We start from the raw sequence: 15,957 nt of genomic DNA, 5'->3' as shown, positions 1-15,957 counted from the left end.
CTTTTAACCTTGGCTTTCTTCCAGTCACTTTTGGTCCTGATGATAGAAGAGCTTCTGTAACAACAGGCTGTCTATGGGATGGCATCTCTGCCCTCATGGGAGGTGAGCCAGCTTCATGCTCTGGAAGTGAGGGAAGGTGTGCTTGGACTTGTTATTTTACAGACACTATTGTTTCCTCACTTGATGAAATAATTCTGGTTTTATTTTCTGGTTACCTACTTAGCAATGTCATGGCTAACACAGATCCTAACTAAATACTACTAGTACTGCAGCATAATTCTGAGTTGGTTTACGGATCTGCTAATTCCCAGCAAGAAGAGATGGTGAGCACTAGTATTGCTAGGAGAGATCCCCCATGCACCCAGCGCTGCAATAAACCAATGTCGGCTTTCTAAACTATCATTTGGCTTGGAGTTTTCTTGGTTACTATTTTCTGGTAACAGTATAAGAACTAGGGGTTCTTGTAAATGCAGAATCAATCTACAATCCAGTCACGAGCGTTGAGTCACGTTGGTTACGTTCTGCCTGTTTTCTTTGTTTTTAATACAGATTTAGTGTGATAAGAAGATAAGGTTCAAGAGCCTAGTGAAATGTGCAGCTGAGCCCTCTAAATGGGAGGACACTGTGGTAGCAATATATAACTATCCTTTATGTTCTGAACATCACTATTGCACCCAGCCCTGATCTGCATTGCCACCAGACTGTGGCACACATGAGCCAGGAGAACCCTTAACAATTATTTCCACAGATGTGAAACAACTGATGAATTTTACTGAAAAATTATTCAAGCTTGACTAATAGTAGTCTGCGTTGCATTCCTTTTCAGGGAATTATCAGGCATTTATGTGCAATGATTTATGTTAACAGTCACTAACAAATTAAAATTACATCCCTGGCATTTCTGTTTTCACTTTTTTTCAGTGCGGAGTATCTTTATTGTGAAATTTGTGCTCTGTACAAATAGGAGTGGGGGGGTTCACTCCAGCAGTTAAGAGGGAGCCTATTAACAGAGGCATAGGAGTTCTTGTGTATTACTTCTCTTTTAAAGGGAGATGGTCAGGTTGTCCACATGAATCTTCTAATATGCTGCACGCTCAATAGAGTGCACCAGGTGCCAGCCTGAATGTTCGGGTACTTCAAAATATACTTCTTCTGCTGTGATAGGTGAGATCTTCTGCTTCTTGCTGAGAGATGGAGAGAATGTTGCAAATGGCGCTTTTTATTTGTTTTTTCTACCTCCTTTTTTTGTTGTGACCCTAACTAGTTCAGCACAAAGAAGCAGCAAGATGATCGTAAATTGAATTTTACTCATGTAATCTTAAGAGACCCATGCTGAATGAGGCAACGGATTTTTACATTTGCTGAGGTTTCGGAAAGTTGCCGTAGATACAGGTTTAATCACTGAACAGGTCAAATTTTATTGTTTTGAGAGATAAAGGGTAATCCATTCTGAGGTGAAATGCAATATTGATTGGCTGCCCTGCAGCTGCAAAATTCTTGCTGGAGCTGTATCACCATCTTTACTGGGTTTTGATTTAGTATAACAACAATATATTTGTGTCAAAGCAACAGTGATTTGCAAAAGAAATACTTCCCAAAGTGGAAAAGAGACCTTATATTTTCTCATTGCTTGGTAAAACAGTCTGTTGGGAAATGAAATCTTAAAATGTCTGTTTTCTTCCAAAGGAAACATTAACAGTAGAAAAGTGAGTGGTAGGGACTTGGTGAAGATTGAGAAAAATCATGTGTTCCTGGGAGAGCTGCTTTGGAGCCCTTTTCGTGTGCTGTGGGGAGGCAACCAGTCGTTCCAAGATGCCACAATGTGCTCAGAGCACACTGCTTGCAGCGTGCTTTTCTGTAGCCGGCGGTGACAGAAGTGGGTTATGTTAACTGGTGGACGAGTGTGTCCTTTCTTGCATATACCTGGGACTGAAATGTAAGAACTCCCCAGGTGAGAAGCTCAACACCCTTCACAAGAACCTGCAGCCTCCTTTTTCTTCCTCACCAGAGGCAGGAAAACATTTCAGCTATTGGTGGCATAAAAAAACAGATTTTGTGTGCTACAACATACAGAACAGGAGTGGTGGTGGTGGTCTTCCTCTGCCTGAGTAAGTAAGCTCAATGCAGGGGCACCTGCATTCTTTTTTTGGCTCTGTCTGTCACTTGCTGTATGACCTTGAGCCAAATTCTTCACTTCTCAGCTCTATCCATCTACAGCAATAATTTCTATGAAGTGCTGCATGTGTAAACTCCACACTACTGCTGGGTGTGTGAGGGCAGGCAATTAACAGACTACTATTGAGATCCCCTTCATTAATGCAAGTATAACAGGACTGGTAACACTACCTGTTAGCAAAGCAACCAAGTGTGTTTCTTTTGAAGACTTTACTTTTATTTGTTTAAAATTTTGCCAAGTGATAAACATCTGGGCTGAATTTGTTGTGTTGCAGGTTGTTCCAGCTGCAGGTGGGTTGATTTAGTTATCCATGGAGAAGTACAAACAAAAGGATTCAGCTGGTTTTAGGAAACAAGTAGTTGGTGAACAGTTTAAAAACAAGAAAAAAGCTTGTTTCATTCTGGGATGTGTGGTTTGTTGGTTTTTTTTTTTTTTTTGCTTTTAACAGCTTTGTCTTTTGGTTGCAAATCAGCCCACAATGAAGCTTGCCTTGGTGTTGAGGCATTCATAACCTCTGCCCTCAGAATGGGTTTTCTGGTGTCTAATAAGGGAAGCTCAACTTCTCAATCAACGAGTATTTCACCTAGGCACCTGCTTGCGTGAAACTTGGAGGAGTTTGATATCCTTGAGACCTTCGGCTCTCAAGTGTGGCTGAAGTAAAGCTGGTGAGCATAAAAAACGGTTGGGGAAGGGTTTAGGGGGTAAAGGGGACATTCAGTCACAGTATGATCCTATAATCCTTGCTTCCTTAAGAATCTAGCCTGAATATTTTGCCTTGCTGAAACATTTTGGCTTGCTTCAAACGCTGCCAAGCATTCTTATTCATATAGCTCTCAGGCCTCTTCGCTAGACTAGGAATTTGCTAATGAGGTGCCATGTGTCTGGGGCTTGGGTTTTTTTTTGCATTTCCATTGAAAATTTGCTTAAACTTAACGATGTTCTAAGCCTCAGTGCAAACTGCATTTTTCAGTCTGACCTCAGCTTTTCCAAATGACGTGTCCAAACAGCTCATTCTTACAGACGATGCTCAGGTCTGTATATGGATGCCATCTTGGAGAATGCCCACATGTGTGTCAGAGCATTTACAAGGCTGCTCTGGGCATAGGGGAGCCAGGGGCTCGTGTCTCCTGTGCTCTCTGGGATGCAGGCAGCCAGCAGCTGCCTCTCTACACAAAGGCAAAGGAGCTGAGCTGGCCCTGTTGTGATAGGAGCGGACTATGGTTCCTCTGTTGTTACAGAACTGATGCTCATGGCAGCCCAAGAACTTTGGTCCCACCTACAAGCAGAAAGTCGATGTGTGCCTGGGGCTCTGGAATTGCACTCTGAAATTTTCTGGGTATTTCCCTTCCATCTAAGCAGGTATGTCTGTGGTTAGAATGAACACGGCTGTCCTGGTTTGGCCTAAACCAGGCCGATTTTCCTTTCAGTGATTTTTACTTTCAGCTAAGTCTGCTCTAAGTAACTTTGTGTTCTGGTGGACACAGCTGAACTCCAACAGGACGGTCAGTTCTGGGCAGCAGTGTCCTTGCAGTACATTCTGCTTTAATGAGGTTATAATCATTTATCACAGAGTTGCAGGTTCCTCTCTGTTTCAGCTGGGTGAATTGCAGGGTTTTGGATTAAGACCCCTGCACAGGCAGTACTGCCCTGCTGTTGAGTGCATTCCCCCCGTCCCCGTAATCTGCAGCCCTTCTGCCTCAGCTGGAATCTGCTGGGACAGAACAGGGTCGAGGAGCATTCTCTCACCCCACCCCATGCAGTGCCCTGTTTGCATGTTACACTGTGTTTGCTCAGTGATCCTTACTCCCATATACCTGCAAAGACTTGTATGAATGAGCTTGCATTGCTCACGCTATTTTGATATAAACTTCGCTTTAAAGTGTCAGATCCCACTGATGTGGACTTTTGATCATTCATGTGCGTCTCTTCGGCTGCTGGTGTCAGGGCTCTGCGTGGGCACTCACTTGGGGAAGAAGCTGTTCCTGAGGAAGTCTCTGTGCTAAGAGCTGGCAAGAAGAGAGCTGGACGGATCCAGCCAAAGGTGCTAGAAGAGACCTTGCTCTGAATTGCCTATTGATTCCTTCTTGCTGAATGGCGAGGTTCTTCCCCAATCTGGAAAAGGAGATGTCTGCACTCCTGCCAAAGGAAAATGTTTGGATTTTTTTTCCTTTGGCTGCTTTTTCTTTGGCTTACACTTTAACGAATTCCAGCATCTGGACAAGCATCATTAGCAAAACTTCTCTGTGTGCAGCGACTCTCTCTGATTTTCAGGAGCTGTACATCTCAGTACAGTTATTGCAGGAACCTCTGGTGGAGCTGAAGGACCCTTGATTCCAGGATCATGATGGGAACAAGGCTCTTCCAGCACTGGAGCAGCAGAAGCGTGACCCAGGCCTGCCCCAGCCGACATCCCAGACTATGAAACAAGCAGAGCCAGGCAGCCCCAAAGCACAGCTGCACGGTGCACAGGCCAGCATCTCCATCCAGGGATAAAAACAACCGGCCAGCCTTGTGGTGGGAGCTTGCACCCCTGCACGGAGGCTGGAGTTCTCCCCAGCATAAAGATGAAGGCAATGCAGTGTCATGGAGAAAAGGCCGCTCTCTACTTCTTCCCAAGTTGATGGTGCTGTCGGTGTCTGCTGCTGCCTTTTATCGAAGAGGTCGAGGTTCTGCAGAGGTATAAATCTTTAAGCATCTGCAGTGTGACTCACTCCTTCCCTCTGGCAGCTTTGGTGTTTAACCCAGTAAGAAAGATGTGACCACAAAGGAGGATTTGTTGCCCTGTTCCAGCTTAGTGCTCTGCTGGAGAAGCCTTCTGGTGTGTACAAGCTGGCAGGTGAAAGGAGTCACCCTGAAGACAGCAGTGATAGAAAAGGAGGCCTGGATGGGAGATAGCTGGAGGTCAGTGTTGGTAATGTGCTGAGCCAGGCACATCCCTCTCTGCTGTCTTTGTTCTCCTCCTAAAGATGAGGAGAGTGAGAGCATGGGTCTCCCTTAGGGGAAGAGTAAGGGCACAAGCCCTCCAGGCCATGTGTCACTACATGTTCAGGGAGGAGCTCAGCCCCCTTGCCCAATGGTGGCAGCCACCTCGGGGGCCTGCAGAAGTAGAGCAGGTGGGGCTCAGCACACCTCAGCTGGGTGTTCAGCGGTCCTTTCTCTGATCCTGTGGCCAAAAGGTGAGCACTGGGAAGTGGCCAGAGCGACTGTCCCCAGGGGCTGTGTCTGCACTGGGATGCCGGGGCCCTTGACTGCCTTCTCCATGTGTGGCTGCAGGGTCACTGCTCTCCTGTTCCCAGGTGCATTTGGGCAAGTGCTACTGGGAGAGACTGGGATAGAGGATGGATCTCCTGCAAAGGCTCTCTCATGGGACTAGACTTTCTGAGATGGGACTTACCAAAATGCCAATGGAGGCTTGCTGGATGGAGTTTGAAAGTGTTGGGTTTTCTGGGTTTCGTGGTCAGCAGCTCTCCCTCCTCCACCTGGTTCTGTGCTTGCAGAGGACATCACTGGAGGACCAGCTCTCCTCCATGGTCCCCGCAGCACCGGTATTATGGCCAGAGGATGGACACGGGTAGCTTGGAGGCTGCTGCAGAGCTGGCTTCTAAAATCCAGCCTGGTCCTTTCTGGTGTATCTTCCATGCCCAGGTCCTTTCCCTGCCTGCTACCCTCCTCCTGCCTCTGGAGTTTCACACCATGAGGCAGCACCAAAATGCTGCAGAGCTCCAGAAATGCAGATCTCTGGAGCTGGCCCTTGCAAAGAGCTAATTCTGGCCAGAAGCCAGTTTCCAAAACAGCACTTCATCCTCCCCCCGCCCCTTTGTCCTCCTCCACCACTGCAGCCCCTCCGCATCAGTATTGCCAAAGTAAAATTCCCAGCTTTGTTGCTAGCATCCAGCCAGCTGAGCAAGCAGGAATCCCGACGGAGGCTTGTGCTGGGAATAAAGGACAGGTCAGGCTGCTTATGCTCAAGGGACAGAAACAAAGCAGCGCTGGAGGGTATTTGAGGTTCAGAATATATTCTATTAGCTGCACAGTCACATCTGCCTTTTATTCCCCTTGGAGTTAGGGAGAAAAGCTGTGTGTTTGCATTTCCTAACTGGCAGCTGAGCCAGGACATATTTGGAAGTTGGTCCTTGCTTTATGTGCCACTGCCCTGGGCTTAACTCTGCAGGTGCTGCCCCCCATCCCAACTCTGCCTGGGCACCCCGAGTTGCTCCGTGCTGTTTTGCTGGGGGCTGCTGGTGGGATGCGCTGCCCCAGCCATGCCCTGAGCCCCCTCCTCTGCTTCCAAAAGGTGCCCCTTGCTTTACCCACCTGTGGGGCTGCCCTCCCTGGGGTTCTGTCACCCTGTGGTGAGTGGCCTGGCCAGGGCATCGTCCCCGGGTTATCAGGGTGGCAGGGTCAAGGGAAGTGGCCACGCTGCTCCTGGCCTGCAGCACTGGCAGAGAAGCCTGTCACTGTCACACCGTGTCCCTGGGGCAGATTGCCATGGTGTGGCGTGACAAGGCAGGAATGGGAAGGCAATAGGCCAGCGTGCTGCTGGCAGGGCCACCCAGCGGGAAGCCTGCCTGTGCTCTTCCCGTGCCCCTCTAAAGGCCCGCCTCAGGCAGAGCGTGGGCATCTTCCATATATAAGCCAGTGCTGGTCACACCAGCTCAGCGAGCACCTTTGATTGCTGGGTTTACTTGGGAAGTGGGCACACTCTCACTTCTTCCATCTGCTATTGTGTAAATCGATTTATGTTCACTTGTGAAGGCAAAGAAAGAGGCTATTTTTAACCCCTGAGCGTACAGACAGGGTGGAGGAGAGATGGCCAGTATCTTAGGACCGAGCTGTCAGGGGTGTGATGCAAATCAGAGCCTCAGAGTCCATTTTCTGGGCAAATGAGGGTGCACTCGGCCACGGGAGACTTTGTTCCCTCAGCCAGCCGACCATGAACTCTTCTGCAAATCTGGGCCACTGCAACGAGCACTTGGGGGTAAGACCTGCTGCCATCAGTAGGACCAGCCTTACCTTGCAGCCCCAGCTCTTTGCAGGGGACCAGAGGGACTGCTGGGGACCCACCCGCTGTGTTCCCAAGGAGAAGCAGCAGCAAAGCAGACAAAACAGCTCAGTTTGATCCACATACCTATTTCTTTCTTTTTAATTTATTAACTTGTGCCTCACAATAGAAGAGGAAAGAGTGCGAGCAAACAGTTTGCTGGTTCCAGGAACTACTCTGGCACCACCGCGAGGGCAGTAAGGTCCCATGATGATAACCTTGCCAGGGCACTGATGCGCAACACGCACACGCGGAGTCTCCGGCTCTTGCAAAAGCGATCGCTGGCAATTTTAAGGCATTGAAGGAAACCTATGGTTGTAAATCCTATAACAAATTTGGCACACGTTGGAACAGTTAGAGCGGAGACAAGGATGCTTTGCGGGCTGGTGTTCGGGAGTCCTGCAGCTTCCCAGCACCGGCTGGGGCACGGTGCTAATGTGAGCACGGGGTTTTCACGTGATGATTGTGCAGCCAAACAAGGGGCCCTGCAGACCCCAACATTTCGGAGCCGGTGACGCCAGACGAGGTGCTGCGCCCCGTGGCACAGTGGTGCCTTCACTTCCAATGCACCTAGCAAACCCTGTGTGCCTGGCTGGACTAATGCTGCTGAAAACCAGACAGAGTTGTCAGGACAAAAAAAAAAAAGAATGAACATTCCTTATATTTTAAAACGTAAGTGGCTCGTAGACCAGACATCAGGTGTGGTTACAGTCCAGTATGGTTATTTCTGTGCTTCTGGCATTAAAAGTGGATGGCTACAGCCTGAGGAGTGGAGAAGAGTTTAGCTATATGTGGATTTGGATAGTAGATGAAGGTCTGTAGCCTTGAAACTAGTTGTAGCAGATGTGTTGAGTTTTGTTTCCCCTCTCCTCTGTCCCCAGAGAGCCGGCTGAGCAGTGGTCCCAGACGGCTCCCCCTCACCTGCTGCGGGAGGAGGGAGGGAGGGAGGGATGGTGGGTGCTACAAGTCCACTGTGCCACCATGACAATGACCAACATGCAGCTAGCTACCTGCCCGTGCTTCCGCCCCATTTAAAAGGGAGCAATGTGCCAAGCTCGGCCTCTGTATGGCAGGACCCGCAAGGAAGCCAGCCCGGGTCCGTGTCCCCAGGGGGTTACATGTTTCTAAGGGATCTTCCTGCGAGCCCAGCCTGGCTTTGTTCCCGGAGGGGCTATTTAAAGGCCGAGTGGAGACTGTTCCCCCTCAAATGCAAAACGGACAGGGTCCTGATGGTTACATTTTTGCATTTGCAATGATTCCTTCACGCAGGTTTAATCTCCCTCTTTTCTTGGCAGAGGTTATGGTCCCCTTGGTCATCTCAGCCTGGCTGGATGATATTTTAGAAGCTACTTTAATAACCTCTCTTTGCTCCTCCTCCTTGAAGGACAGAGTAGAGGAACTAAAGCCTCTTGGCTGGAAGGAGTAAGTGGGGTTGGGGAGGGCATTGAGCGCTGAAAGGCTGACGCTTCCCGTGCTGAAGAGGTTCTCCTCTCCCTCCAGCAGCTTCCTGCAAGCACATCATAAGGGAAGAGGTTAGTCTGGGGACAGCTCACCTGAAACATCTGCAAAGCCTGAGGGCGTGCTGTGACCTGTGAGCAATTCCGAGTGCTCCAGGCCATCCCCCCAGCCTGCAGTGGACACGGGCTCGGGTCACACTGCACCATGAAACTGGTTCAAAATCATATGCTTTGGTCAATCATTTTTGGACCACTTGCAATATGGGGTACACAAGACCAGCTCCCTCCTTGCCCTCCAGAAACCCTAGGAAAATCAAACCCCAAACCAGAGGGACCCTGCCTTTTGCATCTACTTCGACTTTGCAAGAGAGACAAGTTTTCAACCCCAAATGTCCCCATTAAAACCTGCTGCTTCTGGGATGGTGGGGGACATGGCTCACAGCTGCTAGATCAAGGCATGACATGGATCCATGACTGCTCCCCAGGCAGGAGCACGGCAGGTCCGGGCAGGGGAGATGAGCAACAAAATGCTGTTGCTCCTTGAGTGTGTACCCAGGTATTTTCTGGGCCCTTGACAATAGCCCAGCCTGGCGGGGTTGGGTGTTCAGGCTGGGAGGCATCTGGGTGGAGTAGGGTCAGAGCAGCCTTACCTGTAGGCTGCTATCTCGATATCAAGTGCCATCTTGACATTAAGCAGGTCCTGGTACTCCCTCAAGTGCCGAGCCATCTCATTTTTGGTGTTTTGCAGGTCATCCTCCAGCTGCCCGATGGTGTCCTGCAAGGCAAGGGTGCTCAGGGCTGTGGTTTGAAGCAGGGACCTCTCCCACGGATTTTCTGCTCTGCCTGTTGCAGAGACAGGGAAGCTGCAATGGGCAGTTGGTCCATGATGGCACATCCCACCGGGAGCTTGAGACCATGAAATCTCACGCTAACAGGGATGGAGAAGCAGGTAGAGCACCAGCCAGGATTGCGAGTGTGTGCGGTGGGGAGACGCTTTAAACATTTATGGATTTATATAGTTTCCCATCTGCAGCAGAGTCTGTGAGATGGGAGGGGGCAAAGAGCGCATGGTGGTGGAGCTCCCAGTCCTGTGGGGGATGAGGCAGGCTGCTGCAGAGGAAAGGGAAGAGCTGCCGGAGAGGGATGGGAAGTTTTGGGCTTAAACATCATCAAAGCAGGGGCAGTGGCTCAGCGGGACAAGTGAGAGCACCCAGCACTGCAGCAGCCCATGGCTGGAGCGGGTGCCTGGAGAAGGGCTGCAGCCTGTGTCTGGGGCCTTTGGAAGGGTTGGGACATGTGTTCGGGGTGGTGGAAGGAGAGCTGGTGCCACCGGGACAGGAGGGAAGAGCTGGCTCCAGGAGGGGAAGGCTGACACCTTCCCTGGAAAATGCCTCTGAGCCCCAGGCTGGGGGCCCTGAATGTGGGGATTTGGTGGGGCTTACAGAGTCAGGGCCCTGTCCTGTGAGAGCCGGGGTGCTCAGCTGGGTGATGACATCCTTCTAGCATCCACCCTTCCCATCAGCTTTACCCTTTCACGGCTGCTACATCCAGTTCTTCCTGCGATGTGGAGGAGTCCGAGGCCAGATCTCCTTGCTAACAAAGGGGACTCATCTTTTTTTCCATTATTTTTGGACAGAAAACAAGCAGCCTGGTTTCTGCACCCTTACATGCATCCAGACGTGTAAGCAGCAGCCTGAAAGCAGTGAAACCTGCTCGTATAGGGATCTTCCCAGATCAGATGGGTTCCTGCTGCCAGCCACCTCCCTGTGCCACCGGAGGAGTGTGATGTGGAGCAAGAATGAGTAAGCAGTTTGCATTTAAGTGCAGCCCTGCCTGCAAAGCCCTGCAATGGCCACTGCCAACGTCTGCTCTCCCACACCCCCTCCCACAGCCGGGCCTTTGCAAGTGCTTCCAGCTCCTCCGTTCCAGTGAATGAGCTTTGTCCTGCCATATCATCCCCATCCTGCCCCTGTCCTCATCCCCATCTTGTCCCTGTCCCCATTCCCATCCTGTCCCCTTTTTTGTGCCCTGCATAACCTTCCTTGTGCCTAGTGCAGAGACAGCCACGAGACACAGAGCTGCCTGAGAAGGGTCCTGCAGTGAGCCTGATGCAATGAGCCCAGTCTGAGCAGAGACCCTTGGAGAAGCAATGCCAGCTCATCCTGAATGCAGCACAGGGCATCTCACAGGGAAGTTAGCTGGACTCATCCCACCTTGCGTGACACTTATGGGCCATCCTTGGGGCCTCTGCCTTGACCTGTGCTGCCCTGACCATCTTCCATAGCAAAAGAGCTGCATGGAGCTGTGCCTCTGAGGTGGAACTGGGCAATGGGAAGGGGTTCAAGGAGACCATTGGGACATCAACTGAAAAGCCCCAGGATGTGCATGGATGCCATTGCAGTACAGATTAAAATCTGTGTTCTGATGTAGCCAGACTGCTGCTGCACTGAGCCATGGCAGGAGGGAGGGAGTTGGGGTGACCTAACCCCAGAACAGCCCCACTCTTGCTGCTCTGACCCTCCATTTCTACAGCCCACTTCCCTCTGCCTGCAGTGCACGTAAACTAAACGCTCTCTAAAAATGGGTTATCCTCATTACCCTGTCTGTACCTCTCTTCCACACCCCAGCTCTACTAGCTGACTGAATAAAACCCCCTCCTCAGACCATTGCAAACCTGCCCCTAACAGAAAGCTCTCACATATTGGTTCAGATTTGACTGGGTAGCCTACAAATACAAAGACATGTCCCTGTTTTAGCAGTCTGTAGGAACATTTTAAAAGCTCGAACAATAGGACTATCCTCTTTTAAGCCAGGTTTCTATCCTTTTCCACTGGTTTCAGCCAGAGGAATTATTTAGCTCCTACACATACACATTGTTCAAAAGACTCCTAAGTATTACCACACTTAAAGCAGATCCTCAGGGTCATGTAGGAAAGAGCTGCTGTGCTGTCGCTAAAGCAATTTCAATTACAGTGATGTTTAATCCAGTTGTTTTGGTTTTTTTTTCTCCAATCGATAGGTTGTTCCTGGAATCTGTCTTTTTACATGGCGTCAAGGCTATTTAAGAAGATTACTATGTGTAATCCTTTCACTCACTGCATTGTACATTGCCTGTTTCCACAACATTTGTTGAAGATGACCTCAACTGTTCAGGAAGATTGCAAGCAGCTTGGAGCTGCAGTCATGAATTCTAGAGAGCCTGGCAAAATTTGGCCTTGAAAACGACAAGGTGTTACTTGGGTGTGAAATAACAATGACGTCCTTCAGGTATGATGTAAGGCAGTTTTTTTGGTATTTAGAAGGAAACAGCTTGATTTAGAAACTACAGATCATTTAACAGCGATGTAATAGAACAATCTCGGGATTTATTTTATTATAAATCATGAACATTTCCCTGTAGCAAGAAAATGTGGTAATACTGTGGTAATGGAATGAGAGATACGGAGCGCTTGGTGTCCGCCCCACATCAGTTTTTCCATAAGAGATGCTGGGATCTGGCTGCAAATTCAGCCTCAACCTTTGCAGAGCTCCTATTTCTGCAGTGCAGGTGCCAAGGGCCAGGCCACAGGGCCAGGGGCCAAGCCTGGGCAGACGGCTTCGAGGAACCAGCCACAACAACAGGGAATGTGTGGGCAACTCTGGAGCTGCCCCTTAAGAGACAGGGCAGGGATGGGGTGATGCCCCAAACAGTGCTGCCATATGCAGGGAGACCTTTGTCCCCTGTGGGAAGGGGGTGTTGTAGGGAGTGTCCTGGCCCTGCCTGTCCCCCCGAAACCTGCCCTGTGGGCTTCTGCCTATGGATAAAGGGTGAAGCAGCGGTGGGGCAGGACCCGTTGTGCAGGGCAGAGAGGCTGTATATCGAGGTGGGGGAAGGCTGCAGGGATGCCTGGCGCTGCACAGTGCTGGGGGGGCACTGCCCCTGTGTGGGGTGGGCACTGCACAAGGCACAGGGGGTTGGTGCTGCACAGTGCTGGTGGCTGCATGGGGGTGGATGGTGCTGTATCCACAGCACAGGATAGCGGGGGTGCTGAGTGCTGCACGGTGCGGGGGGGCACCATATTGGGCCAGGAAATCCCAGCGCTGCACGGTGCTGCGGGAGGGGCTGCTGCAGAGGACGGAGCTGTGCTGCAGGATTTTGCATGCAGTGGAGGTGCTCAGCGCTGCACAGGACCACGGGAGTGGATTTGCAGGGTCGAAGGGGCCGGTGCTGCACAGTGCCGGGGGGTGATTGCATGGGATGAAGATGCCCGGTGCTACACAGTACGGGGGGGCTTGCTGGGACGGAGGTGCCGAGAGCTGGGGCAGCTTGCACGGGAGGACGATGCTCGGCACCGCACAGTACCGAGCGCCGGCGCTGCCCGGTGCCGGCGACCCTGCGCGGGGAGGGGACGTTGACGGTTCCCGGCGCCGCCCGGCTCACCTGCAGGCCGGCGGCCTCGGCGCTGTGCCGCTCCTCCAGCTCCTGCAGCTGCCTCTCCAGGGACTGGTGGGCGCCGCGCAGGCTCTCCATCTCTGCCAGGCGGGCCTGGAGCTGGCGGCGGCACTCGCCGGCCTCCCGGCGGCTGGCGCGGACGGCCTCCTGGCTGCGGGCCGCCCGCTCGTGGAGGCGGGCGCAGCGGGCGCGGTACCAGTCCTCGGCCGCCTGCAGGTTGCGGGCCGCCAGCGCCTCGTACTGAGCGCGCAGCTCCCGCAGAGCCGCCGCCAAGTCGGGCCGCCCCGCCGGGGCCGGGGCCGGGGGCGCGGCGGCGCGGAGCGAGGCGCCCAGCCGGGCCAGCTGCTCGGCGTGGGCGCTGCGCAGCGCCGCCAGCTCCTCCCGCAGCGCCGCCGCCCGCCGCTCCAGGTCGGCGCGGGCGCGGGCGGCCCCCTCGGCCGCTTGCTGCCGGGAGCGCAGCGCCTGCTCCGCCTCGGCCCGGCCCCGCGCCTCCTCCTCGCAGCGCGCCCGCAGCCGCTGCGTCTCCTCGGCCAGGCGCGCCCGCTCCAGCGCCGCCTGCGCCCGCTCCCCGTGCGCCTCCTCCAGCCGGGCGCGCAGTGCGCGCAGCTCCCCGCCCAGCAGCTGGCCCAGCCGGCGCGGCTCGGCCGACCGCTGCCGCAGCGCCGCCAGCTCCGCCGCCAGCGCCCGGTTCCGCTCCTCCAGCGCCCGCACCCGCTCGATGTAGCCGGCGAAGCGCTCGTTGAGGCCCTGCAGCTGCTCCTTCTCGCTGGCGCGCGCCCGCGGCGGCTCGGCGCTGCGCTCCCGCCCCGGCCCCGGCCCCACGCCCGGGCGGGCCCGCCGGCCCGCCGCCCCGTCGGGGCGCCGCGGGGCCTCCGCGAAGAGGTGGCGGTAGGAGGCGGCCAGCGCCGGCGGCTCCGCGCTGTAGCTCATGGCGGCGGAGAAGGACCGGAGGAGGCGGCGGCGCTTATGTACAGCGGGGCGGGGCGCGGTGCGGGGCGCGGTGCGGGGAGGGGCGCTCTGGCGGGGAGGGTGCGCGGTGCGGTGCGCGGTGCGGGGCAGGGCGGTGCGCGGAGCGTCCCCGGAACGGCCGCGGCAGGAGGTGGCGGGAGCTGTCCGTGCGCCGCGGTGCTGAAGGGCTGCGGCGGCTGGCGGGGCACGGGGAGGGACAGATCGAGGTGTGTGTGTGGGGATGGACGGAGAGATGCACACGGACACACAAAGCGCACAAACGTACGCGGGCAGGTGGACAAGGTCACACGCACACAAAGAGGCAGACGGGCGCACAGGGACGCGACAGGGGACAGGCACATTCACAGTAAGAAGCACGCGTACACAGGCTCAGAGCCAGGCAGACAAAGGGACAAGCAGACGCGCAGAGAGACACACACAGATGCACACGCAGGGGCACACGCAGGGGTACACGCAGGGAGAGGCAGAAACACAGAAGGAAGCAGGCAGAAATGGGCAGGTGGCGAGACAGAGGCAGGCAGACACACAGACACAGACACACGGACACACATACACATAGACACAGATATCACTCCTGCTGGGGTGTCCCCAGCTGTCCCCGCCAATGCTCAAGGGAACCCGTGCTGCACGCCTGTACCCGGGGTGAAGGTGTCCCAGGGGTTGGTTCCAGCCCCTCTTCTCTGGTGGGGAGCGGGGTGCCTACAGAAGCGTGGGGTCTCCACAGGGTGGGGCAGCGGGTGGTTGGAGTGCAAGGGGGGTGCAGAGGTGGAGACATGCCTGGAGGAGGGAGTGCCCAGGACACAGACTCATCGTCAGTCCAGCCATGCTGTAGGGGGGACACAGGCGAGGATTTTGCCTTCAGGTTGTTTGCCAGGAACTGAAAGAGCCACTTCAGTTTCTCTCCTGTCCAAGCAAGTGGGCTGGGCCTTCCCACCGGCAGCGGTTTGCTGGGAGTACCCAGGGCTGCAGAGGTGATGGGGAGGGGACACACACACCCCACCTCCAGGCCAAGCACCGTGCCCAGGAACACAGCATCTCATGACAGGACCTGCCAAGAGACCACCAGGAGGTGACTGGTCTCTGGGAACAGCAGCATGAAATGTGGCTGTGAGGTGGAAAAACAGCTTAAAATAACTGATCCAGGTGTGAGGAACATGGTGAAATCTGCAACCAGTTCCTGCCTCCTGCTATACATCTCTGTGCCACTGAGCTCTGCACTGATGCCCAGTTCCTCTACTCCGCTTGTCCCCATTTCTCCTCACAGGTGACCACGGCATAGCATGAGGGAGGTCAAGCAGATGAATGTGGAGGACGAGCAAGCCAGGACTGGCACTTGAGAGAGCTGTGACTTCCAAAAGAGCTGTTGCTGTTTCAAAGGGACCAGCTAAATGGGGAGAGATGGTGCTGGGATTCACATCTCCTTGGGATCAGAAGTTAGTCATAACAGTGGCTTTGGAGGTGGCCCTGCAAGCATGGCAGCAACCCTGGCTGGAGTGCACAGCCATGTGTAGAAGGGCACTTCCTTTTGTGTAGAAGTTTCCAGCTCTGCTTAGTTATGTGTGTGGCATCGTTTTGATGACTTTGCTCTGATACTTATAACTGATGACAGATGCTTCTGTGGTTCTCTTTTGTCTTGGAAAAGCAGAGTGCAGCTTATCCTGGCCTCTCCACTTGTGCTGTTTTAGCACTGCCATACATACGTATTCTAACAGCAGGGTTAAGAGTGTCACAGTCCCCTCCAGCAGAGAATGCAAGGGTCTCTCGCAGGGACTGCTGACGTCCATGGGTAAAGACCCTGGGATTTAACTCCTTTGCCTCCCAATGGGTTGAGGTGTTCTGGAGTCTTTCTACACAGAGGGAAGGAGACTCTGCATGAAACAGG

At 53.5% G+C, this 15,957-nt stretch overlaps 1 protein-coding gene across 1 annotated transcript; it reads right to left on the bottom strand.

Moving 5' to 3' along the window:
* Positions 1–8,450: 8,450 nt before the first annotated feature.
* INA (internexin neuronal intermediate filament protein alpha) lies at positions 8,451–14,036 on the bottom strand. The gene is made up of 3 exons (XM_068397449.1): positions 13,095–14,036; positions 9,325–9,449; positions 8,451–8,724 (listed from the first exon to the last, which is right to left on the bottom strand). Exons 1-3 carry the CDS (start codon positions 14,034–14,036, stop codon positions 8,451–8,453), a joined length of 1,341 nt encoding a protein of 446 aa, XP_068253550.1.
* Positions 14,037–15,957: the final 1,921 nt, after the last annotated feature.

The sequence above is a fragment of the Nyctibius grandis genome, chromosome 4 (genome assembly GCF_013368605.1).
Source record: "Nyctibius grandis isolate bNycGra1 chromosome 4, bNycGra1.pri, whole genome shotgun sequence".
NCBI classification, from domain to species: Eukaryota; Metazoa; Chordata; class Aves; order Nyctibiiformes; family Nyctibiidae; genus Nyctibius; species Nyctibius grandis.
This window is presented reverse-complemented; position numbering and strand designations above follow the sequence as displayed.